Source organism: Salvelinus namaycush, chromosome 13, assembly GCF_016432855.1.
Source record: "Salvelinus namaycush isolate Seneca chromosome 13, SaNama_1.0, whole genome shotgun sequence".
NCBI classification, from domain to species: Eukaryota; Metazoa; Chordata; class Actinopteri; order Salmoniformes; family Salmonidae; genus Salvelinus; species Salvelinus namaycush.
In genome coordinates, this window is record NC_052319.1 from 21,445,998 (window position 1) to 21,473,537 (window position 27,540).

At 44.4% G+C, this 27,540-nt stretch overlaps 1 protein-coding gene across 1 annotated transcript in view; it reads right to left on the reverse strand.

The window, feature by feature from the left end:
• Positions 1-1,589: 1,589 nt before the first annotated feature.
• LOC120058323 (CLIP-associating protein 1-like) overlaps positions 1,590-27,540 on the reverse strand; it is an 86,395-nt gene continuing 60,444 nt past the window's right edge. Inside the window, exons 14-39 of the mRNA XM_039006905.1 lie at positions 26,970-27,047; positions 25,608-25,775; positions 25,058-25,104; positions 24,790-24,963; positions 21,945-22,052; positions 21,457-21,483; positions 20,358-20,522; positions 18,691-18,795; positions 16,790-16,893; positions 16,333-16,356; positions 15,759-15,870; positions 15,470-15,602; positions 14,945-15,008; positions 14,772-14,774; positions 14,409-14,572; positions 14,077-14,155; positions 11,250-11,393; positions 8,866-9,012; positions 8,543-8,649; positions 7,569-7,707; positions 7,025-7,274; positions 6,286-6,476; positions 5,857-5,985; positions 5,483-5,689; positions 4,240-4,356; positions 1,590-1,791 (exon numbers count right to left, since the gene is read on the reverse strand). Coding sequence (XP_038862833.1) covers positions 1,705-1,791; positions 4,240-4,356; positions 5,483-5,689; positions 5,857-5,985; positions 6,286-6,476; positions 7,025-7,274; positions 7,569-7,707; positions 8,543-8,649; positions 8,866-9,012; positions 11,250-11,393; positions 14,077-14,155; positions 14,409-14,572; positions 14,772-14,774; positions 14,945-15,008; positions 15,470-15,602; positions 15,759-15,870; positions 16,333-16,356; positions 16,790-16,893; positions 18,691-18,795; positions 20,358-20,522; positions 21,457-21,483; positions 21,945-22,052; positions 24,790-24,963; positions 25,058-25,104; positions 25,608-25,775; positions 26,970-27,047 — 3,073 coding nt within the window. The 3' untranslated portion in view covers positions 1,590-1,704. The remainder of the gene's footprint in view (positions 1,792-4,239; positions 4,357-5,482; positions 5,690-5,856; positions 5,986-6,285; positions 6,477-7,024; positions 7,275-7,568; positions 7,708-8,542; positions 8,650-8,865; positions 9,013-11,249; positions 11,394-14,076; positions 14,156-14,408; positions 14,573-14,771; positions 14,775-14,944; positions 15,009-15,469; positions 15,603-15,758; positions 15,871-16,332; positions 16,357-16,789; positions 16,894-18,690; positions 18,796-20,357; positions 20,523-21,456; positions 21,484-21,944; positions 22,053-24,789; positions 24,964-25,057; positions 25,105-25,607; positions 25,776-26,969; positions 27,048-27,540) is intronic.

The following is a 27,540-nucleotide window of genomic DNA, read 5'->3' on the forward strand; positions in this document are numbered from 1 at the left end:
CAACCTGGTTTATATCAGGGCTTTGTATCATCACTGGGCCAGCCATATGATTCTTAGTTTATCACAAACTGAATGCCATGTGGTCCCCATGCGAAAGAGGTATTCCAACCTCAATTGGCCTTCCTTGTTAAATGTGAAGGAATTAATTCATCCAACTACAGTATAACTGCATTTTAAAGGGATGTTTTTTTATTTTCTTCTGAACCAATTTCAGGGCATTATTTGCTATTGGACCATATCATTGTTATTGGACCATATCATAACTCCTGGTTTCGTCCTTTCCCCTACGGTTACTTTTTGAATGCTCAAGCAAATAAGCATCCAAAGTTACATTATAAAAAATGTCAGCAAAATAGAGTGTTGCCGTAGATGTACAGTATCTTGACCCCCAATCATTCTTATAGAGAAGTCAAAAAGCGTTAAACCACCCTATACCCAGACCACACGTTTATATAAAAAAAAAAAAGACAAAACGGGAGAAAGAAATTCGATGACAAATGAAAGGACAAGTTCACTGGAGAGAAAATAAAGAAAAGGCCGGGAGCAAAAGTACGTGAATTGAAGATGTGATTGAAGCAGAGGGTCATCCGGAGGAATCCAGCGTGGTGAAGGAGAGAGAATCTCAGGAATGGAGAGGTCTGGAAGAGGCACAACCACAGTACCAGTCAAAAGTTTGGACACACCTATTCATTCAAGGGTTTTTCTTTATTTTGACTATTTTCTATATTGTAGAACAATAGTGAAGACATCAAAACTATGAAATAACACATATGGAATCATGTAGTAACCAAAAAAGTGTTAAACAAATCAAAACATACTTTATATTTGAGATTGTTCAAAGTAGCCACCCTTTGCCTTGACAGCTTTGCACACAATTGGCATTCTCTGAACCAGCTTCATGAGGTAGTCACCTGGAATGCATTTAAATTAACAGGTGTGCCTTGTTAAAAGTTAATATCTGGAATGTCTTTCCTTTTTAATGCGTTTGTGCCAATCAGTTGTGTTGTGACATGGTAGTGTTGGTATACAGAAGATAGCCCTATTTGGTAAAAGACCAAGGCCATATTATGGGCTCAAATATAATCATCAAAGAAACGACAGTCCATCATTACTTTAAGACATGAAGGTCAATCAATGTGGAAAATGTCAAGAACTTGACCTGGCCTCCACAATCACACGACCTCAACCCAATTGAGATGGTTTGGGATGAGTTGGACCGCAGAGTGAAGGAAAAGCAGCCAACAAGTGCTCAGCATATGTGGGAACTCCTTCAAGACTGTTGGAAAAGCATTCTTTATGAAGCTGGTTGAGAGAATGCCAAGAGTGTGCAAAGCTGTCATCAAGGCAAAAGGTGTCTACTTTGAACAATCTAAAATCTAAAATAAATGTTGATTTGTTTAACACTTTTTTGGTTACTACATGATTCCATATGTGTTATTGCATAGTTTTGATGTCTTCACTATTATTCTACAATATAGAAAATAGTCAAAATAAAGAAAAACCCTTGAATGAGTAGGTGTGTCCAAACTTTTGACTGGTACTGTATGTGTGTGTCCCAAATGGCATCATATTCCCTATATAGTGCACTACTTTTGACCAGAGCCCAAACGTAGTGGCCTATATAGGGAATAGGATGCCATTTAGGACACACCCTATATCCCCTCATTTAGATGCAAAGTACAGACAGGCAGATCCCTCCTACAGCTAGCTGTGTGAGGACACATCCGAGGAACTGCTGCTGTTGCTGTTGGTCGTCTGGGCCCTCTTGATGTACAAGTTCAGCAGCTTCATCTGCAAGAAGAATGTTATATTATATGTTAAAACATAGTTATTATCATGGTAGAGCAAGGAGAAGTGGTAAGAGAACTAATAATGGCACTGTCAATTCGGAAGTAAACTGAAATTCCAATACCAGGTATTTAATTAGTAATTAAACACTAATTAAATGTTTCCTTTGCACAACATTTTACTACAGTGTTCCCTAATGAGTACAACCCTGACAAACTCCAGTCCTGTACCCTTATGCAACCCAAGGACACGGGCCCCCGCAGATGGAAAGTGGGGCAAAAATGACCCTCTCAACGACACACCATAGAGCAAACTAGTTGAAACCAGAGGCGAACTACAGACCAATGTTGGCACTAAGACCGCACTCAATGAGCTGTATACCGCCATAAGCAAACAGGAAAATGCTCATTCAGAGGCAGCGCTCCTAGTGGCCAGGGACTTTAATGCAAGGAAACTTAAATCTGTTATACCTAATTTCTCCCAGCATGTTAAATGTGCAACCAGAGGGAAAAAAACGCAAGACCACCTTTACTTCACACACAGAGACGCGAACAAAGCTCTCCTTCGCCCTCCAGTTGGCAAATCTGCTCATAATTCTATCCTCCTGATTCCTGCTTACAAGCAAAAATTAAAGCAGGAAACACCAGTGACTCGGTCAATAAAAAAGTGTTCAGATGAAGCAGATGCTACGCTACAGGACTGTTTTGCTAGCACAGACTGAAATATGTTCTGGGATTCTTCCAATGGCATTGAGGAGTACACCACATCAGTCACTGGCTTCATCAATAAGTGCATCGATGACGTCGTCCCCACAGAAATCTCTATTGCACTCTACACTGCCCTTTCACACCTGGACAAAAGGAACACCTACGTGAGAATGCTGTTCATTGAGTACAGCTCAGTGTTCAACACCATAGCGCCCTCAAAGCTCATCACTAAGCTAAGGACTCTTGGACTAAACACCCCAACTAGAAGCCATGGATTACAGGCAACATCCGCACTGAGCTAAAGGGTAGAGCTGCTGCTTTCAAGGAGCGGGACTCTACCCGGAAGCCTATAAGAAATCCCGCAACGCCCTCAGACAAACCATCAAACAGGCAAAGCATCAATACAGGACTAAGATCTAATTGTACTAGACCGGCTCCGACGCTCGTCGGATGTGGCATGGCTTGCAAACTATTGCACAACTGAGAGCTGTCCAGTGACACGAGCATACCAGACGAGCTAAATTACTTCTATGTTCGCTTTGAGGCAAGTAACACCACGGCTGGGCGATATGGTCAAAATCTCATATCCAGATATAGGTAATTTCATATCCCGATAATGATACATATCACGATATAGCACATTTTCTGTAAATTCAAATATAAAATGAGCACATGTAAAGGCCTATTTCTTATTACATTTTGAATTATACTCAACAAATAAAAGGTACTTACTCATATTTGATTATTTATCCTTTTATTTAGAACCATTGTGCAAATTTTCAATTAAGCATTTAACAAAATATAAAATATGACTGTATAAAATCTAAAAAAGGTAAATAGAAAACACTTAAACTATAGTTGCAAACAAAATAAATATAGACCTAAAATAAATAAATAAATAGTTTGTGTTGCAAATTTCCGCAGAGCGTTGTCCAATTGACAAAAAATATTAACAATGTCTACACTGTATTTCTGATCAATCTGATGTTATTTTAATGGACAAAAAAAAAGCGAATTTCTTTCAAAAACAAGGACATTTCTAAGTGACTCCAAACTTTTGAACGGTAGTGTATATATGGGGCGGCAGGTAGCCTAGTGGTTAGCGCGTTGGACTAGTAACCGAAAGTTTGCAAGATGGAATCCCCAAGCTGACATGGTAAAAATCTGTCGTTCTGCCCCTGAACAAGGCAGTTGACCCACTGTTCCTAGGCCGTTACTGAAAATAAGAATTTGTTCTTAACTGACTTGCCTAGTTAAATAAATGTAAAATAAAAATAAAATATATCTTAGATTCTCCCCTTTTCAATCGACTCACTATTTACCCCCTTCCAATGGTTATGCTGGGGAGAAAATCTTAGCTGTAAATTGTTTAACCTGTAATCAAGGCTTTGTAGTATTGCTAATCATGGCTATGCCACAATAGCAATTTTGCCACCTAATTGCAGGGTATGTATACTAGTAGGCCTAGTTGGATAAGGCTGAATATGCACATGATGGAAGTTAGAGGTAAAAATGAATTATTTAATGGAAAATGCATTGACTAAAATATGACAAAAATTATCCAGTTTTACTCGACTGATAATAACAAACTAAGAATGATGAAATTACTCAAATGTGACTAAGACAAAACCTAAATCTAAAATAGCTGCCAAAATGAACACTGGTGTGTGGTGTAGTGTGTGTGTGTCTGTCAGTCAGGACTTTGAGATGCTGATCGAGAACATGATAGTGGTGGGTAGTGTACCTTGCTGCCTGTGAGTAGCTGCAGGTGTGGTTTGAGCTCTTCTCCAATCACGGAGTAGATGGCCACCAGACAGAACACACTGGCCTTGCGAACACTACTCTCCGTGTTGTCATAGCCCTGGGAACAGATTTACGACGATCAGTATTAATGGACTGGCTGCCAGAAGGAAATACAGACAGAGAAACAAGAGTGCACACACACATTCACAAGCAGCAATCAGTGAACACACACACGTACAGTACACACACCGAGTCATTGGGAATGTGGGAGCAGTGGCAGATGTGTGTGCTCAGGGATCGAGTACAGGCAAACATTTCCATATATAAATAAGGCAAACTGTTCCCACTGTCCAAATATGAACATGAACAAATATGGTATAGGCCTAGAAACTGCCAAGGATTTCTCTAGATTTTCTTTCAATGCCTCCTTTCCCTAATCCTGCATTCACAGTTCTTAACAAAGTCATCTGCAGAACTAAAACTAATTTAGATCTAAGAAAACAGAGAAACACTTATTTTACTATGCAGTCATAATATGATTGAGGCATTTGCTGTCTGTCCACCACTCCATACACAACTCCACACCTACATTTCCAGGTACAAATAACTGTTCCCATAGTCCAAATATCAACATGAACAGATACGGTGCAGATACTGTCAGGATGTTTCTACTTTTCCTCCCGCAATGCCGCCTCCACTAGTCCCGCATTCGATACAATATAATAATATATGGCACTTGGGACACACTTCATTGATCCATGCTGAAATTGAACCCACAACCTTGGTGTAGAAGGTCCAATTCAGCCGTTTTTATCTCAATATCAAATCATTTCTGGGTAACAATTAAGTACCTTACTGAGATTGTTTTCTATTAAAATGGTCAAAAAGAAACTAAAATAGCTTCTTAGCAAAGAGCAATTTCTCAAGCAAGAATTTAACTAGGACTGTCTGGAAGTGGTCTGAGTGGGGAGGGGAAAACTAGCTGTTATTGCAGAGAGGTTTGAAACTCTCTTATTTGTCTATTAACTAATTTACCACCTGGTAGGTAAAAATTCCATCGCACCAAAACAGCCTGAAATTTCAGGGAGTATTTTCAAACAGCTCTTACACTAAAAGGTAATTATCATAATTTGACAGTATTATTACAACCACAGTGTGGCAATATATATAAAATCACAGTTTTGACAGCACTGGGCCACACTCTTACCAAACACTCATAATGCCAAACAGGACTAGATTCTCACCTGCAGTAGTCCTGGTATGATATCAGGCAGCAGCTGGTGGAGGGACTCCTTGGTGATGCGTTCTATCACCTTGGTCTGCATCTTGATGGCAGCCAGGTTGATGGGGTAGTCAGCCGTCTGGACGATAGGACACAGCACCTTGATACACTGCTCTGGGTGGATGGAGCCGGCTAGGGTGGAGGCAGCCTCCTCCGCTGCCCGCACCACCTGGACAGAGAGGGAAGAGATCACTCATAATGCCTTTGTATATGGTGTGTACAGAGAGAACAGGACAGGTCCTAGTACCGAGGCATGGGGGGACACCCTTGCTTTTTCAGATGCCTATTGTGTAAAAGGCTATAGAGCAATAATGTAAAGAATAAAAGGAGTTGTACCTCCTTGTGGGAGTCTTTGTGTGCCTCCAGGGTCTTCATGATGGTGAGTTCAGCATAGTTCTTGAAGCGGGCCGGTTGGTTTCTCAGGATCTCCTTCAGTACCCGCAGAGCCAGGGCCCGGATGGTGTGCTATATGAAGGGAAGAGGAAGAATGAGTGTCCATTAAACCTCCAAATATACACATACTGTACAGCCCTCCTGGAATCATGCATGTCCACCACACACACCCACACCCACAGCCAAACCAAAACCTTTAACCCGTAGCAAGGCTTTCAAGTTAGCAGCTTAATAAACAAGCTATTTGGTAGTAAAGCTGCTGTCTAGTTATTCTGTATGCATGTGTTTGACACAATCACAATCATTGCAAGTAAAACCTTTGAAATAGCAGTGATCTGCATAATCAGAGCTGCAGGAGTATAGGATCCCTACGTCTTTATCCCCCAGTGTCTCCAGAAGCAGTAGGAGGATGGTCTTGAAGTGTTCGTCCCACACGGCCAGGCTGTCCTCTCGTGTGATCTTCAGCAGCTCCACCAAGGCCCCCTTACGCTCATCCACACGCTCATTGTGATTGGACAGCTCCTTCAGAAGATCTGCCACAAGGTCTGAGTGGTCCTGGGAGCCTGAGGAGGACAGAGGGGAGCACTGGGTGAGTGGTATGGCCCATACACCCCTCAGGCATACTTAGCGAGCTAGTATCCCCATGAACACAGCAAAAGTGACAGGGAATCACTCAAGACATTGAAATGGATGGCAATGGAAACAGCAATGAAACACTTTAGAAAGAAAAAAAACAACAGTCATAGAGTAGTGAGTCTTTACCAGGAGCAAAGCCCTTAGGCAGCACCATCTTGTTTTCACCACTGCCGTCCTGCCGACGGCCTGTAGTGGGAGGGAGGGAGGGGGTGAGGAGGAAGGTAGACAATCAGGAGGGAGGACTGACTATAGCCAGCAGACTCACTATTCACTGATAGAGGGCTATCCTATTCCCAATGTTTTTCATCAGCCACCATGTAACACTAGAATGGGCCAAACCTATTCTTTCTTTGTGTTGCCAAAACCTGAAGACGCCCCACCATCATGTCATGACATTACAGGATGGATCAGAGTTGGTCAACATGGAGGTGGCGTCACAGGGTTAAGGGTCAAGCAGAGGTCAAAGGTGACTCACAGTCTCTGAACTGTTCCACGTCATCGTCGAACACGGCCTCCTTTAGGGCACTCTTGTCGTAGGATGAGGTGATGGTGTCCCCATACCCGTAGGGGGCGAACTCCCTGGCCCGCGGCCCGGAGAAGGAGCGGGGAGACGGAGTGTTGAGGAGGGAGGTCTTGTTATCCAAGGCCGTACGCCCACCCTCCACCACATCCAGCCCCAAACGGGCATCTGAGCCTGGGGAGGACGCCACACCTTCACGCCCCACCTGAAGAGAGAGATAGAAAAGAAACATAGTTGTAGTCAGTTTTGATGTCTTAAAGATGACAACTTTTGATGTAAAAAGAGCTTTATAGATTAACGTGATTGATTGTTACTCATGCATGTGAAAATGGCTATGATAACCAGGGAGGAAGAAACAGGAAGCAACAGATTAGCCTAAATCTACACTTGATTTAACAATTAGCTATTTTGTAATGTGCTTCTCGTTGATGTCCCTTTCCTTCTCCAACATCAGTGTCAGTCAGTCAGTTTAATTTCCAGAGCTGAGGTAATGACTCACAGCATCGTCCCTCTTCCCTCTTGGTTCGTTGAGGTCCTCCTGGCTGCGATAGCTGAAACTCTGGATGGCCTCTGTGACCCCTCGCAGGGAGCTGTAGATCTCATCAGAGTTCATGTTCTCTGTGTCATACTCCAACATACTGAGACAGAGGACGACAGGGGTGAGGGGTTATATACAGGGTGGTAAGGACAAAAACAAACACAGAGACAAATACTCACACGAAGAGACTAGTTGTATTAGTCTTATACCATGCAAGGGCTCATATTCATTGCTGTAGGTAAAATATGTATTTTGGATGCAGCTCTGACCATCGATGATTGGCGTGATGCTATAACTAAGAAGGGAGAGATAACTATCCAGAGAAGACTGGATGCCATAATGCAACATGAGACTTGAATCCCAAGGAATCCCTATTGGTCGAGCGAAATTTGGAGGACTTCCAGTCCCGCCCCTCCTGGGGCCCTGAGGCCCTGCCCCCTAGGAGTGTTACCTGGGAGAGTACGCTCTGCGGAGGACCCTGAGGGCGGGGCCAGAGGGGGTGGAGGGAGGCGGAGGAGGATGAGGGGGAGGGGGGTGCTTAGACAGCCCATCGCCACTCCAACACCCACCCCACAACCGACTGTGGCCACAGCACAGCACGGCCACGAGGGAAGGACGGACAGAAGGAGGAGGGAGAGAACGGGGCAAGGTGGGGGCAACAACACAAGGGATCACACACACAGAGAAGAGAGAAAGAAGGAAAAAGAGAGAAAGAAGAAGGGAAGAGTGCAGCAGAGGGAGGAGAAAAGAGAAAAAGAAACTAGTCTGATCTGAGTTGAGGTTAGAGGTCGGCATGCATTAACAAGGGAAGAGTATTAGAATGCATGGTGAAGAAGAACAAGCCATCAACCAGCGCTCCGTGGTTTAGCCATGCATTAGGAGACACAATGACACTATCCCTGTAGATAAAGGTCTGAGAAAAGGGAGGTACGTACCTCGGAGACAGCCCACCGTGGGAGCAGTTGGTCGGAGAGGTGAGGGGGCTGGTCCGGCTGGGGGTGTGGCGGGGTGGGGTCCGCCCAATAGTGTTGCTGGGAGAACTCTGAGAAATAGAAAGAGAAAAACAAGTTCATGACTTACAAAACGTAATAATCGAAGATCATGACCAAATGGAATGAAACCATTGGATTGCATACAAGTGAATTAACTAATATACCTCAGAAATAGGTTCAAAAGCTCAATCTTTCAAATCACCCCACCAAAATTGACATGGCTGCTAGTGTAAACACATCTTATATTCCTGGTTGTATTCCTTTACCACGCTGCTGGTGTTGCTGGAGTTCTTGAGGTGGTTGTGGAGCAGCTTGGTGGCCCCGTCCTGGAAGGTCTTGGGCAGGGCTCCCAGCAGCATGGTGAACTCCGGGGTGTTCAGCTCAAACAGAGAGATCAGCACCACCTGTGCCGCCTGGGGGGCAGAGGACAGAGGGACATACAGTAGTCAATAGTGGGGTTATGGACTACCTGGGGGGCAGAGGGGATAGGTACATACAGTAGGGAGCAGAGGGGATAGGTACATACAGTAGGGAGCAGAGGGGATAGGTACATACAGTAGGGAGCAGAGGGGATAGGTACATACAGTAGGGAGCAGAGGGGATAGGTACATACAGTAGGGAGCAGAGGGGATAGGTACATACAGTAGGGAGCACAGGGGATAGGTACATACAGTAGGGAGCAAAGGGGATAGGTACATACAGTAGGGAGCAGAGGGGATAGGTACATACAGTAGGGAGCAGAGGGGATAGGTACATACAGTAGGGAGCAGAGGGGATAGGTACATACAGTAGGGAGCAAAGGGGATAGGTACATACAGTAGGGAGCAGAGGGGATAGGTACATACAGTAGGGAGCAGAGGGGATAGGTACAGTAAACATTGTGTTAGGTGGGCTTCCTCTGGGAAGTAGGGTACAGACATAATAGTCAATAGTGGGTTATGTATTTATGTATTCCTACAGAGAAGCCCTTTGCTCCACTAAGAGCTATGTCTGTTGTCAGGTATCCCTACCAGTGGAAGGCTTGGAGGTACACAGTGAGTAGTGTTATATACTGACTAAAACAGTACTGAGAAACCATTGGTCACTTTATCAAACACGTTTTTGCAACTATCGCTGTAATAGAGTCCATTATATGTTTGCGGTAAGAGACATCATGCTTCTAGCAGGTCAGATATTGCTTCCAACAAGCACTGAGACATTCCCTTAATAAGCACAATGTTAAATCAAGTGATTCCTTCTACTACAAACGACCATGTTAGCATGCATATGGGCAGGGTGTTAATGTGGTTCAGAACAGACAAATGTGTTCGGCACAGAGAACAGAAGAGGAAAAACACCAGTCAAGTTTTCACGTGGTTATTTAGCAATGACATCGGCCGGTAGAACTCTCACTTCAAAAAACAAAGCAACAATCCATTCTCACAGTCCTTACATAAATACTGTTTAGTGTTTTGTTGGCCAACAAAAGTATTTTCACTCTCAAACCAGTCCATTTATCCACAATCAAAATAGCAAGGCATAGCTATTGCAGGTTAGAGCGAGCAATAGAAAGGGCTAGAGAGGGTAAAGGTGAGGTGGAGAGGCCACACTTGAGATCGTTTCCCACTCGTTGAGGCAGTTTGGTGTCGGTGCGGCTCGGCGGGCGGAGCGTGCTTGGCATTGGACAGTGATTGGTTGATGAGCCACTACCTGCTTACACCTCTCTTCCAGGTGCCCCTCCCCGGCCTGCTGGGACAGTAAGGCTGCCGTACCGGACCTGCCTGATAGCTCCTCCACCACCCAGTTATGAAGGGTCTGGGGCACAGTGGCAGGGGGGTAGAATTATGGGTATTGTAGTTTTGACAAAGGAAAGCAGATGTTTATAGTAGTACACTACTATAAACCTAGACATGGTTATAGCTGTAAGCCGGGTTCTCCTGTGGGATGCAGTTGAGGTATATCAAATTTGGTTCTATTATAAAACAATAAAAAGCATTAAAAAAAAAATCTTTCCCCCACCATCAAAGGTCATTTTGAGTCTACCTGTTTTTAGTACCCTACTGCGTGAGATACGCCTTGTGTTTAAACACTAGCTAGTTGAGGACTTCATTTGGAACTAGTAGTGGAAAAACAAACAACCCAAGAATATACACGTCCTGCCTCAGCACAGGGAGATAGTGTCTGCTAACCCAAGAGTATACACGTCCTGCCTCAGCACAGGGAGATAGTGTCTGCTAACCCAAGCTCATTCCTGGTGGCACATGGCATCATTGACAACCGCTTAGAACATCAACAAATACAAACAAAGGAGGTAAAACCCACTGGATCGATAGCTACAGTACATAACTAGATCTTAATATCGATAACATTGAAAAACTATTCAATGCAATTCCTCTAAAAGGATGGGTTCTGAGTTTGTTAAGATTTATCAACAAATGATAACACACTTAATCCAAGTGAATATATCATAAAAAACAGTTCAAGCTGAATTTGTTTGAGGAAGTAGGCTAATCCAGCTGCTGTACTATTAGCAGTGCAGTATTCGCATGGCTTTCTGCCTGGACAGCATGTGGTTCAGCTAGTCCTTATAGAGCAGACCATAGGGACTACAGCACCTACTGCAGCAGATACCTACAGTAAGTAGTAGTTCCTACTTCCCACTGAGACATACCTTCCTGACGTCAGAGCTCTTGGGTTCTGTGGTCCACGTAATGATGCGAGATACAGCCAGTCGCGTTTCACTGGAGTTGACAAAGTCTGTAGGATCCATCTGTCTTCCCAGTGACTCTATGTACTTCAGGATGGCCACCTTCACCTGTGTGATACACACATGGTTTAGCTTCACCATACACACATGGTTTAGCTTCACAACACACACATGGTTTAGCTTCACGACACACACATGGTTTAGCTTCACGACACACACATGGTTTAGCTTCACCATACACACATGGTTTAGCTTCACGACACACACATGGTTTAGCTTCACGACACACACATGGTTTAGCTTCACGACACACACATGGTTTAGCTTCACGATACACACATGGTTTAGCTTCACGACACACACATGGTTTAGCTTCACGACACACACATGGTTTAGCTTCACGACACACACATGGTTTAGCTTCACGATACACACATGGTTTAGCTTCACCATACACACATGGTTTAGCTTCACGACACACACATGGTTTAGCTTCACGACACACACATGGTTTAGCTTCACCATACACACATGGTTTAGCTTCACGACACACACATGGTTTAGCTTCACCACACACACATGGTTTAGCTTCACCACACACACATGGTTTAGCTTCACAACACACACATGGTTTAGCTTCACGACACACACATGGTTTAGCTTCACCATACACACATGGTTTAGCTTCACCATACACACATGGTTTAGCTTCACGACACACACATGGTTTAGCTTCACCATACACACATGGTTTAGCTTCACCATACACACATGGTTTAGCTTCACGACACACACATGGTTTAGCTTCACGACACACACATGGTTTAGCTTCACGACACACACATGGTTTAGCTTCACGACACACACATGGTTTAGCTTCACGACACACACATGGTTTAGCTTCACGACACACACATGGTTTAGCTTCACGACACACACATGGTTTAGCTTCACCATACACACATGGTTTAGCTTCACGACACACACATGGTTTAGCTTCACAACACACACATGGTTTAGCTTCACCATACACACATGGTTTAGCTTCACGACACACACATGGTTTAGCTTCACGACACACACATGGTTTAGCTTCACGACACACACATGGTTTAGCTTCACAACACACACATGGTTTAGCTTCACAACACACACATGGTTTAGCTTCACCATACACACATGGTTTAGCTTCACGACACACACATGGTTTAGCTTCACAACACACACATGGTTTAGCTTCACCATACACACATGGTTTAGCTTCACAACACACACATGGTTTAGCTTCACGACACACACATGGTTTAGCTTCACGACACACACATGGTTTAGCTTCACGACACACACATGGTTTAGCTTCACGACACACACATGGTTTAGCTTCACCATACACACATGGTTTAGCTTCACGACACACACATGGTTTAGCTTCACGACACACACATGGTTTAGCTTCACGACACACACATGGTTTAGCTTCACGACACACACATGGTTTAGCTTCACGACACACACATGGTTTAGCTTCACCATACACACATGGTTTAGCTTCACGACACACACATGGTTTAGCTTCACGACACACACATGGTTTAGCTTCACCATACACACATGGTTTAGCTTCACGATACACACATGGTTTAGCTTCACGATACACACATGGTTTAGCTTCACCATACACACATGGTTTAGCTTCACCATACACACATGGTTTAGCTTCACCATACACACATGGTTTAGCTTCACCATACACACATGGTTTAGCTTCACCATACACACATGGTTTAGCTTCACCATACACACATGGTTTAGCTTCACGATACACACATGGTTTAGCTTCACGATACACACATGGTTTAGCTTCACAACACACATGGTTTAGCTTCACCATACACACATGGTTTAGCTTCACGATACACACATGGTTTAGCTTCACCATACACACATGGTTTAGCTTCACGATACACACATGGTTTAGCTTCACGATACACACATGGTTTAGCTTCACGATACACACATGGTTTAGCTTCACGACACACACATGGTTTAGCTTCACGACACACACATGGTTTAGCTTCACGACACACACATGGTTTAGCTTCACGACACACACATGGTTTAGCTTCACGACACACACATGGTTTAGCTTCACGACACACACATGGTTTAGCTTCACCATACACACATGGTTTAGCTTCACGACACACACATGGTTTAGCTTCACGACACACACATGGTTTAGCTTCACGACACACACATGGTTTAGCTTCACGACACACACATGGTTTAGCTTCACGACACACACATGGTTTAGCTTCACGACACACACATGGTTTAGCTTCACCATACACACATGGTTTAGCTTCACCATACACACATGGTTTAGCTTCACGACACACACATGGTTTAGCTTCACCATACACACATGGTTTAGCTTCACGACACACACATGGTTTAGCTTCACGACACACACATGGTTTAGCTTCACCATACACACATGGTTTAGCTTCACCATACACACATGGTTTAGCTTCACCATACACACATGGTTTAGCTTCACGATACACACATGGTTTAGCTTCACGACACACACATGGTTTAGCTTCACGATACACACATGGTTTAGCTTCACCATACACACAGGCATTTAGCAAGTTTACTTTTAAAATGTTTGACAATATCACCATTGTACTGTAGTTACTGGCATATGAAATCTTAAATTGTTAGACCCAGAGCCAACCCTCAAAACAAACAGAATGATCTAGTTATGGACCTTCTCTGCATACTGTACCTTGAGGTTGGGTGTCTGTGTCTGATCCACAATGAACCTCATCAGGATGTTAAACTGCTGCTCAAACGGAAAAGACTCCCTGAGAAGAACAAAACAATATTAGTTACTAAATTAAATGAGCGAAATTACACTCAAAATTGTATTTTCACACGACTGAGCCAAAAACAACTGTAATGAGCTGGGCTAGTTACAAATCCACCATAGTCGCTAGAACAGTGCTGAAAAGGACTGTAAAAAGAAAATATCCAAGTCAACACAGTTTGGTTTGGGTCGGCATGATAGTGTAAAAATGGTTTGAGATGTTATTGGAGGGGGGATTTAGAGGTCCATACCTGGTGATGTCCAGAGCCTTCTGAACCTTGGCCTGGACAGACCCCAGCAGGTCAGCACCCATCTTCTTCAGTAGCTGGGTGAGCAGGACGAACAGCCAGTCCTGCAGGTCCTCTCTGTGCACCAGGATAAAGTCTACCAGAGTCTCTAGAAACATACTGAACACCTGAGGAACACACACACACACACACACACACACACACACACACACACACACACACACACACACACACACACACACACACACACACACACACACACACACAGCTACCATCAACAACTGACAACATATCATCTTTATAAGTAACAGCACAGGCAATAAGTGTCTGTATAGTAGAAAACTGAGAATAAAAACACACACTTACTCTCTGTTGTTAAAATCCACACCAAAGCAGGCCATGCAACAAAACACACTCAATTAGTTTTCAGACAAATCCCTGCTAAGCAATGGGTTTTTGAATTTCAAAAGTAAAAGTTATGAGTGAGTATCATTGTATTGATATGAAATGTTCAAACAGCTGAACATCCTGTCACCTACCTTGCTGTGTGGATCTGCAAACATTCTGGTGAAGATTTCACAGAGTCTCTTCAGCTCCACCCGGCTGCAACACACAACAGCATCCGCCGGCACACATGAATAAACAGAGGCCCACACAGACATCAGAGAGGCTTGACGTAAAGCGCCTCCTTCAGGATACAGAATGCTGGAGGCCTGACAGGGAAACTAAGAGAGCCGACAGTGAAACTGCTTTGTCTGAAATTCATCTTTAACTGCACAATCTGACAGGCGGCTTTATACCTGCAGGCTGCTCACAAAGTCATTTCTCCCCCAATTAAGGAAAGCTATAAAACGAAACCGATCGCAGGACCCTTGACATAATCGCCTCTTCAAAAGTTGGACATTTTCAAAAAGGAAATGACCATGAAATATGAACAAACACAGCAGGCACAACACTCTAAACAGAAAATATACCTTCTCCAAATTCTACATTAGAAACACAAACCATTACTTTATCCTTATAGATTCCTTTGTATAAGGTCCACCCCCCTGCCCTGGGCTGACCTGAGTATTCTTTGACTCTTCAGCAGGTTCTGCAGTCCCAGCAGTCCCTCCTTCCTCTCAGACCAGTTGGAGCTGGCACAGTGGTTGAGTACCTCTGCCACATCCTCTGTCTGACGCAGGTAGTGAGGGATACCTAGATAATGACAATCATTTATACAATTTAGCAGACGCTTTAATCCAACGTGAGTACGTACATTTTAGCATATGTACATCTAGTGGGAATCAAACCTACTACCTTTGTGCTGCTAGTGCCACGTTCATATCAACTGAGTAACACAGGACAACATACCTCCGTTTCGGGAGCCGTACGACCGTTCCGAGCAGGCGCTGGACGCATCACTGTTAGCGTCATCGTCAGAATAGATACCAGGAGACTCATAGCGCCGCCTCATAGGCTTCCGCTGTTGGGAGGGGAATGGGGAGGGATGGGTTAATGGTGAGTTCATAGGTCATAGGACCAGGAGAAAAGTGGGACAGACAGACTAAAACTCTGTAGGAAAAGCTTGGTCACTCAAACTCAGCCATGATGTAGGATTTGATGAGCTACGACGCACAATTTCTAGTAGGTTGCCATTCGCAATGAATGAGGTATTGCCATGCAATTTGTTCCAACTGTTGATTTATCATGATTGATATGGACATGCAATGAGATTATTAAGTTATGTTATAAGAATGCATACTGTTAATCATAATATGGGAGATTTTATTGAATAATAAATCAAATCTGCCAGTTAGGCTTTTAGGCTAAGGGCAACATTTAGTGATAATAATATAATATATATAATATAATATTTTGCATGTACAATCTTTGTTGATTAGTGAATAGAATGAACATACAAACGGTACACAAATTGGACAATTACCTTATTTCTGGAGTCTCCTAATAGCTGAAGTTAAAGAAAACCAATGAGGAAAGAAGAAAAGAGGTGAACTGTCAAGGGAAAACATGAGTGCAGTCCTGCTGGTGAGTAAAAGAAGCCATTTTAAAATGGTTTTCTCTACACATTAGCAATGTTGAATTACTTGCAGTCTAAGTTTATCCCCCATATATATTCTGATAGTCATACACAAACCAACACAAGCACTCTTGATGATTTCATGTCATTACATTTGACTTCTTAATGCAGTTATTTTCTGCCAAATGCAAAACAGGCAAAACCTCCTGGGAGTAATTAGATTAAATAAGGCCCACAGCAAAAATCCAAACACTGCATACAGCTCCACATCAATCCCTCGGCCATTAACTGTCACTCTATCTTGAGACAAACGGTAGTGATGTCTTCAGAACTGGCAACCGGTAAGAGTTGATTGGTGCCTTACCAGTGCGTCAGCCACAGCAGCCTCCACCTCAGTGCCAGTGTTGAGGACTCTCATGGCGTTCACCGAGGCAGAAATGCGGGCCTGGTGGATCAAACCAAATCGGTCTGGGGGTGGGGAGAGAGGGGAGAGGGGTGAGAGGAAACAGAGGAGAAAGCCATTGGAATTGATGTCAGGGACTTACCTCAGAATACGGTAATCAAATCTCAGGTAAGACATGATGGTGTTTACAGGGCAAAGAAATTAAAGAGTTTGGCATGAAAACACCAAAAAGCTTGAAACTGAAACACCAAAAAGCTTGAAAATGAAAACACCAAAAGGTTTGACTGATAAATGAAAAAAGATGCTGAAATAAAGATGAAGAGGCACCAACCACCAAAAGAAATCACCACAGAATGACTTGTTGAAACACCTCATGAAAAATGAAGAAAAAAGAACCCCACTGACACTTGCAGACAGGAAAATAAAACAAATCTGATATGAGATACTTAATACACTAAAGTACAAATACATTATACAACGTCCAAAAAGTCAATAACAAGGAGAAAATGATATAGGGGGGGATATCATGATTACGCAGTATGAAACACAAGCATTTTAAAATAAAATCACAAAACATCATATTGAAGCAGAGGACCACAGCACATACTATGAAAAATCTTGTCAATTAAAAGAAAAGACCATTACAAGCTTGAAAAGTTGGAATAAATGTTGCCTCAGGGTGGGCACAGCAGGGTGGGCACAGCCCTCACAGTACTATGTATGGACACATGCTGGCATAGTCACTAATATGGGGGACGGGGAAAGGGGTGGGGCATGCAGGTCACCTGACTGGCTGTGGGGGTCAGCCGTGGATAAGGCGCTGGTAGAGCGGGAGGTACGTCGGGAGGCTGCAAGGGACAGGACGGGTGAGTGACACCAGCGGCGTTAGTGACACATACACGACAGGTACCGTCCTCTGTAGACGACCAAGGCTCAGCGCCTGGCTGCATTCAGCTACTATAGCTATGACCAACCAGCCAAACAGGGGGTGCTTATATTTGTCCTGTTTCACACATGTACAAGTGTGTGTTGTGAAATGGAAGTGTGTTTTTTTTGCATATCCCACGGCGACCCTGGAGCAATTAGGGTTAAGTGCCTTGCTCAAGGGCAGATTTAATCTAGTCAGCTCGGGGATTCAAACTAGCAACCTTTCGGTTACTGGCCCAATGCTCTAACTGCTAGGCTTCCTGCTGCCCACATCTACAACAGTCATAGGGTAGGAGGGGTATCCCTCACGCATCCCACTTTGTCACACAATTTTGTTGCTTTTTCCCCCTCTGTCTCACATGACAAAGCAGTGACAAAGTTGTGTCCTTTCCTGTAATGTGACAGCAACACAGGAAAGAGCAGAGAAGCAGGTCAGCTATGGACATTGAATACGATGATGCACAGTAAACTGTTTACTGTAGTCACTGCCTTTTTTCTCTGCCTCTTGATTTAGATTTATTATGAGATATGTACAATAAATCAATAAATCATTGAAGAAAATTTTTCAAACCGAATCCTTCAACATCCAGAGATTGTGATCTTTTGGTGGTAATTTATTACACATTCAAAGACACAGAAACGTACTTATATAGGATAACATTCGGAGCATTCCCAACAAAACAGATAGAAGATATTCTATTCCAGAACCTTTGAGAGGGTTAGTGCATGCAGACTAGATCAGAACAGGCAAAAGGAGAGGTCTATACGCCTTAGAAGATCCCACTCGAGAACTATCTAGATGTCCTGGGGTGTAGAGAGGCTGGGACAGAGAGTAGGGGTCTAGAGGAGGGGGACTAAGAGACTGAGGGGTGTGTACTAGTGGGCCTTGCTGCTTCCAAGAGGCTTCCTGGTGTCCGGTTGGTTGTGGTACTCACCAAGAGGCTTGAAGCCCCGAGCAGGGCTGGTGTCTCGGCTGCTTTCCCTAGATGTGTCCCTGCTGCAGCCCTGACTCATGCTGGGCCGGGGTATACGGCTCCTTGCTAGCGTGTTGTAGGAGGAGAGAGGAGTACCAGGAACAAGAGCTTTACCACACAGCCTGGCTGTCAGTAAGACGGTAGAACACAGGTTTGTGGTTAGTGAGGTGAGGCCTGGGGTGGGGCTGGGGTTGGAGACTGGGTGGAGAGTGGGGTGAGGGGGAGGAGGACTCTGGGGCGTGGTGCTGGGTTGGAGTATGCTGGACATCAGGTTAGATTTTAAACACCTACGTTAGCGCAAGTCAGTTATTAAATGTTTTTCTTATTTCACGACAAGGTTTAGGTTGTCTGTGAAAAGACTTTTGGTATGACCGTAGCTTACAACAGATACAGAGTTAACATACAAAACAAAAACAAAAAAGATAAACAATAACAAATAAATAAAAAATAAGAGGGTATAACATGGTTTGGTCAAATCACCATAGGAAATGAAAGACAAACAGTTATATTCAGTTATTGTTATAATAAAAATACAAAACATATGATGAAAAAAGACGTCAAGAAGAAAACCAACTACATATCAATGGAAAACTTTCATTACAACACGTAATTGTTCATTGTGTGTATCCATAATTTTTAAATCTCATCCATGGACAGATATAAAAAAGGCACCCTTCCCAACTCAGACGATGGTATTGTTTACAACAGACTGACAGACAGACAAGAGGGTGACCTCAGACAGCACACTGATAACAAGCCAAGATGGAGAGAGCTGGTTGGTCAGCCCTGGCATTGAAGAAATACACAGACCAATCAATCACAGCGATAGCACAGAGTCAGAGAAGAGCCAGTGACTCAGACTGACTGGAAGGACATAAGCTGGGCTGCTGATGACCAGGCTAGCCCTACAGAGGCTCATCCACTTTCCTGAAAAAGGAGGCACCACCCCATTGATGTGACACGCCTGGAAGATGCTAACAAATACAACCAAGATGAGAGCCCTCCCAAAACACAGTTCTACTTAGCTGCTAACCTAGACAGACAGTTATAGTCTGAAGAAGCTGAAAGACAAACTCTTACCATTCACCCTCTACTAGGGGCCTTGACTTTTGCCATTCAGCATTTTTTCATCCATTATTTGAGTGCAAAAGGTCCATTGGTACTTCATAATAGAACTATGGGGGTCCCTTGTTCAAGGCTGTGTTTGTGTTTCCTTGTTTTGTGTTTATGACCAGGAAACCTAGATCATGTATATCTGAGCTTCAAAGGACCCTCTTGGTGTACTGTATATACTGTTATCACTAGATAGATGGGAGTGTGCAATGACGACGTTGGGCATATCATCGGTGTGGTATTATTTATCAAGCATTTCGCTACACCTGCAATAACATCTGCTAAATATGTGTATGTGACTAATAAAATGTCATTTGATCAGCATGTGCTGTATGCTATGTATGTGCATCCGGTGTGTAGGTTATATAATGCACTGTTTATTAAAGCAGTTACTTAGTTACTATGTGCGTTGTTAGCAAATGACAAATGTATTTTTCCTAGTGTATAGAGTGCATGCATGCTCTATGTTGGGTTTACGTGCATGATGCTGATATTGTGATACAAATGTCCCTTACCTAGGCCCAGTCTGTTAGGCGAGGAATCTCTACTGCAGCCCTGGCTGCGGGGGACCTTGCTCCTCTTATCTGCAGGGGTGCTGGAGGTTGCGGGGGGCCTGCTGATCCTCCCGTACCCAGACGAGTGGCCCAGCAGCTTGCCAGGGGAACTGGAGCGACTGCCAGCTGCAGCAAGGATAACACGCAGGACCCACAGTCAGAGAGAGTGAGACATTACACCCTTTCAGACAAGATATGATGGGTCACAGCGAGTGACGCACCTCTCCATGGCATGCTGGGAAGGTTCTGTCACGGCTCAAAGCTGAATTCCCTCATGCTCTGCCTCCCTCTTTCTGGGGATGTTTCATTACTTCAATGTTTCTAAAGGCATATGTTGCTTTTATTGTGGTAATAACACCTAGCAGACACTTTTATCTAAAGTGACTTACAGTACAGTGAGTCCATAATATGTGTATGTGATCCCAGTGAGAATTGAACCCACGACCTTGGCTTTGCTAGCGCCACACTCTTACCAACTGGGCACATACAATTTGTTTAGAGTGCTTTGGGACAATGATATTCTCTGTATATCCTACAAGGCGGATAACATAGACATGTGGTTTCAGCTTCGATGAGATAAATAGTGACAGACAAACAGATAATAAACAGTTGCAGGACAAACAAGATGGGGTTAAATCCAGGGTGTAACTGGGCTTTGGGAAAACAAACCAGTGATTATAACAACAACAACAACGACAACAGTTCAGAGGACATAGACAACCACCAATATTAACGACATTGGACAACAACCAATATAAACAACATTGGACGACAACCAATATTAACAACTAAAATTAACAATCAACAATTTAAGATAATAAGGCAATGCGGAAGGAACCACGTATTCGACAATGCAAACTCCAAACAGCTTGTGAGACTATAAAAAAAAAAAGAATTATAATACAGACACTTGAGTTGAATGGAGCATGCTGGTATGACGTGATGAGTCTAAAAACTAAAAGAATGAGTTGATTGACATGCAGAGATCTGCAGAGGATGAAGGGGCGGTACTAAGAACTGGACGCTTTACTCTGATTGGATGAAGTTCGGGCCTTACCACCCCCAGTGGGGTTAGCAGATCTGGATCCTGTGGTTGTTATGGTAGCGAGCGGCAGAACAGGACGTGAAAATAAAAACGGTCAATGTGACAGGAAGTAGTGTTTACCCAGCATGCACTGGGTCAGATGTTAACTGTGCATGTCATGTTACACGTGCAATAATCATTGAAGCCCCTCAAGGCTTCTCAGACACAGAGAGAGAAAAACCACACACAAGACACAAATACATCTTGTGAAAGGGTGCAGTAATAACAGTGGCTCCAAGTTCCTTCAGGATGCTGAAGTATATGAGGTAAAACATCACACAGACTGACGAGAGAAACTGAAGGAGAACCTAGTATGACCTCACAGCAGGCAGGTTAAACGTCATACTGAGGGTTTACATGAAAGAGACTGGAGATGACAATGTGGACTGGCTTCCCTGTGTTCAGACAGTGTGCAGTGAGGGAGAAATTTTGCTGACAGTGTGTGTGTGTGTGTGTATACTCACGCTGGGACTGGGACATAATTTTGGCTCGGCTGCGCCCCCTGCTGTCAGTCACAGTAGCGCTGGCTCCGACGGCATTGCCGGAGCTTGTTCTCCTCGTACGCACACGGCCTGGAGACAACAACACACACACAGGGAGAGATGGACACACACACAGGGAGAGATGGACACACACACACAGGGAGAGATGGACAAACACACAGGGAGAGATGGACAAACACACAGGGAGAGATGGACAAACACACAGGGAGAGATGGACACACACACAGGGAGAGATGGACACACACACACAGGGAGAGATGGACAAACACACAGGGAGAGATGGACAAACACACAGGGAGAGATGGACAAACACACAGGGAGAGATGGACAAACACAGGGAGTTAGTGAGAGAGTTGAAGACACTACACTATAAATGATACTGTATCCAGGAAGCTGTTCACCACAGTTCACTACAACACAAAACACTGAAAGAAACTACTATAAACAGATGGTGACAAAAGACCTGGCTGAGGAGAGAGAGTGTTCTGAAACACAGATATAGGGAGAAACAAACAGAATATTTCTACAGATTCCCACAAAGACCACATTCTCACTCAAGGGCGCCATCAAACATGCATTGGATCTGAGAAAGGTTTGTCTTGGTTTTGCTTTTTTATTATAGTTTTTTGTTGTTGTACTTTTTACTCCTTTTTCTCCCCAATTTCGTGGTATCCAATTGGTAGTTACAGTCTTGTCCCATCGCTCCAACTCCCATATGGACTCAGAAGAGGCGTAGGTCGAGAGCCATGCGTCCTCCGAAACACGACCCTGCCAAGTCGCACTGCTTCTTGACACACTGCTCGCTTAACCCAGAAGCCAGCCGCACCAATGTGTCGGAGGAAACACCAGCGTCAGCGTGCATGCGGCCGGCCCGCCACAGGAGTTGCTAGAGCGTGATGGGACAAGGACATCCCGGGCAGGCAAACCCTCCCCTAACCTGGACGATGCTGGGCCAATTGTGCGCCGCCTCATGGGTCTCCCGGTCGAACCCAGATCTGTAATGACGCCTCAAGCACTGCAGCGCCTTAGGTTTGTCTAAAGCAACTAGTAACATCATGACCCAACACAACTCGCTTTGGAACATGTCAAACTGTGCATATTATACACAATGTATGACATTCATTAGCAAAATCCCAAATATAATGTCTCTAGCATTATCATACTTGTAATCCAGCCAAGTAATGTTCCTAAAAGCTAGGACAACACAGACTGACACTGAGAAAGTGATCTCTTTCCACAACAGCAGGAACTTGGCCCTAGATTAAGGAACACCGTAGCCAATAATAACTCTTACTTTCAGACAGTCTTCATAAGCGCTTTGTTAGAATGTGGGCGGAAGCTATGACCTTATTTTCACTGGAAGATGTTTGTTATGCGAGGTCCTCCGTAGTCAGAAAATGTTGCACTAGATTCTAGAACAACCGCATTACACAACAGGATAGGGGACAGCCCTTTCTTTAAACAAACAACAAACTTTGGGTCTAGAAAGTCTCAGTGACATGTAGATACAGGGGACTAAATATAGAAAACCAAGAGGTAGAAGATCAGCTTGAGAAGCAGGCAAGACTAAACCTCAGCGGCCTCTGACCCCTAACTCAGACCACTCACACACAGACAGAGACCACAGGGTGGGCGAGTTTCCCTGCATGCAACATTCACCTTTACACAAATATCACAGGGTCCTTTCCCTTCGCTAATCACTAATAAACAGTACAAAATGTAAAGGACAACGACTTAGGAGGATAACAAAATGAGTTGTGTATAACGTGCGGGGGAGGAGAGGTGTCGTGGTGTGCTGTGTTGACTGCAGATAGCTATCTAACCATGTCTGTCGTCAGTAATCAATTATTACCGTGTTGGTCAAACATGCAGACCTACCAGATATACCAGACGAAGAGGTCAGAATGATGTAGTAGTGCACTATGGGTTAAGTTAGTGTGTAGACAACACGGAAAAGAGGACAGACAGGAGGGAGGGGGGCCAGTCGAGCAGTTGACTGTCCCCGACAGACACGGAACACAAACACACAATCTTACCAGTATCAATTTTACCAGGTGTGCCATCTTTTGAGCATAACGCAAAGCAAGGGGGGGGGGGGGGGGGGGGGGTTCGGTGGAGCAAGTGGAAGAAGAGGTATAGAGTTAGACATTAGCACCAGTTAGGCAGGAGAGAGAGAGAGGAGAGAGAGACAGAGAGGAGGGGTGGGGAAGGAGAGAGATAGTGGTGACAGAGAGAGGCAGGAGTGAATGAGGGAGAGAGAGGTGAGTGAGCGGGAGAAAGAGGTCTCATTGGTAAAGGACTGCAAGCAGTACACTCCACAGGGACGTGTTAGGGCAAGAACAGAGGGACAGCATCTGGATTGCAGCACGCTTCAGTATCAAACTGCGCCATTTTTTGGGGGTTCATCATTAATTATCACAATCTTAAATATTGATATAAAGGTCAGTAGCCATAACTTGGCTAGAGTGATTATAGGCAGCCATTTGTCATGTTTAGTTTAATTAGTTTACAGACAAACCTTCTGGCCTTTTTGTATGTTTCTCTTCAGAGCACAGCTTAACGATGTCTTACTAACAACATCACATGAATTAACATATCCACTCTGGCCATAAAAACCAGTGGTTTTCAGATTAATATTTCTTCTAAATAACGTAATTAAGACATCGTGGAGACTTTGAGAAATGACTGTTCCAGAACTGACATCCTGTGACCATGACATTTTGAAATATAGTTTGGTGTGGTGTGTGTGGGGTAGTTAGGGCCTGGCATAGATGGACCTGGGGAGGGGGGGTAGTGTGTGTTTTACCTAGTGAGGCGTAGGAGCCTGGGGGCAGGGCAGCTGCTGAGCTGAAGGGAGAAGCGGAGGGCACGGTGATCAGGCGTGACTTGGCGCTGGCCGCGGCGTTCACGTCGATATCACTACGGGAACGCTGAAGAGAACCGCCGGAGTTGGAGTTCACCCTGGAACTCACCATCTTACCTGCTATGGGGGAGAAGTTGAAATATCAACTGATTATAAAAACATATAAAAAAGGTGACATGGAATAAACCCCACATTTTTGTAGTACTCTTACCCCTTGTCATGCTGCCTCCTATGGCACTCTTGACAGACAGGGGCCGGCTGAGACAGAAGGACACACCACCATGAGGTTAACAAACAGATTTATGACAAACAGCCCAGCATCGCTGTGCATCAAACTGTCAAAACAAGATAAACTCATAGGCATAGGTCTGGACATTAGTACAGGGCTCGGACCCCTCTGATGATGAGGCAGAAAAACCATCCTCAGTCTTAAGAGTAAAATGACATCACTCTGTCCAAATCCCAACTCCGGCCTCATCATAACAAACACTGTGCTGGTGAATCATGGTATATGAGATCAATGGTCAACAAGCAGAGGAGGATGATTAAACTGGATCAACCAATAAAATCACTCCCAGTGTTTTCCTAATCTGATAATAATTGCTGTGCATGAGGTAGACATATCCATTAGTGCCATCTTAAAATCAATGTTAAATACCCTTTTAAATCTCTTTCCACATCCTTATGAATCATGGTAACATTTCACAGAAATGGAGGAAAGGGTGGATGGATGACGGGAGGAAGGAGAGGGGATATCTTACTTGAGGCTCTCCTGTGAGGAGGAGGATGAGCGGTCTGATTGGGGGAGAGACACGACACTGTCAGAACTCTTCAGGTGAGACTGCAGAGCCTTCTGATAGGTTGACTCCAGGGCCTGGAACAGATGCTCCGCCTCCCGGCTGTAGTGGCCATGGAAACCCCAATAACACCTATGGGTGAGGGAGGGAGGGAGGGGGGAGACAAGGTCAGAGGTCACATGAAGGTCACAGACGTCACAGCCCCTTGTATAAGTAGATGAACATAACTGTCAGCACACGACTCATATGACAGCACACCTGACTCTGAATAAACTACATGACCAAAAGTATGTGGACACCTGCTTGTCGAACATTTCATTCTAAAATCATGGGCATTAATATGGAGTTGGTCCCCCTTTGCTGCTGTAACAGCCTCCACTCTTCAGGGAAGACTTTCCACTAGATGTTGGAACATTGCTGCGGAGGCTTCCATTCAGCCACAAGAGCATTAGTGAGGTCGGGCATTGATGTTGGGCGATTAGGCCTGGCTCGCAGTAACGTTAAGATTTCCCTTCACTGGAACTAAGTGGCCTCGCCCGAACCATGAAAAACAGCCTCAGACCATTATTCCTCCTCCACCAAAGTTTACGGTTGGCACTATGCATTCGGGCAGATAGCGTTCGCCTGGCATCGCCAAACCCAGATTCAAACCCCATCCAGTGTCCAATTGCGGCAAGCTTTACACCACTCCAGCCAACGCATGGCATTGCGAATGTTGCAACCGAGAACAGATCATTTTTTAAGCACTACACACTTCAGCACTCGGCGGTCCCGTTCCGTGAGCTTGTGTGACCTACCACTTCACGGCTGAGCCGTTGTTGCTCCTGGATGTTTCCACTTCACAATATCAGCACTTACAGTTGACTGGGGCAGCTCTAGCAGGGCCGAAATTTGACGAGCTGGCTTGTTGGAAAGGTGGCATCCTATGACGGTGCCACGTTGAAAGTCACTGAGCTCTTCAGGAAGGCCATTCTACTGGCAATGTTTGTCTATGGAGATTGCATGGCTGTAAGCTCAATTCTATACCCGTCAGCAAAAGGTGTGGCTGAAATAGCCGAATCCACTAATTTGAATGAGTGTCCACATACTTATGTATATATACTGTACCTCACCGCCGGAGAAAGTGACATATGAAACAATGCTTTGTAATTAAAAATCCAGAAGCATTAATACTTTTTCAAATGATGACTAGTAGTAAAATGAAAGACACAGACAGACGGCATATTATTCCATATCGTCATCCACTTGTGTCGGTCGTGAACTGCTCAGACTTGAGGACAAATTGACTCATTTACAAAAATAAACAACCCCCCAAAAAAAACTTACTTTCTCGCGACCGATCTGGCCTCTGAGTCAGCATCATGGATCCCTTTCTTGATGGTTTCAGTCAGAACAGCCACGTGCCTGGTGGGGTAGTAGGGAAACATGACAGAGACAACTTCAGGTACAGCAGCCAGGAAACCACAACTACACCAATGGAGAGGACACACAGACTTCCTCATTTCCCTTGAGACTTCAGTATACACTCCTCTCTTCTTCTCTTCTCCACTCTCCTTCTCCACAGGGGGAAAGTGACCACACAGCACGCTTTCTACATGCTTTTAAAAATCTCAGCAGGGTTGTCACGGCAACCACTGGGGACGCTCCGTCGAGGATTCTGATGGTGATGGCTCGCTCCAGCCCTCCAGCATCATCAATTTAACTAGGGATCATCAGTCGCCCAGTCAACCAACACCCAACTACTTACTGTAAATGTCACACGGCAGAGGGTAGAAGAGAAGTGAGGAGAGAGGAGTAGGAGCGGAAAGAGGGAAATCTAAAGCGCAGCACCAACAGGAAATGTGAATTATTATGTGGATTATAATTTATATTTTTGTAGGGGTTGATATGATTTGAG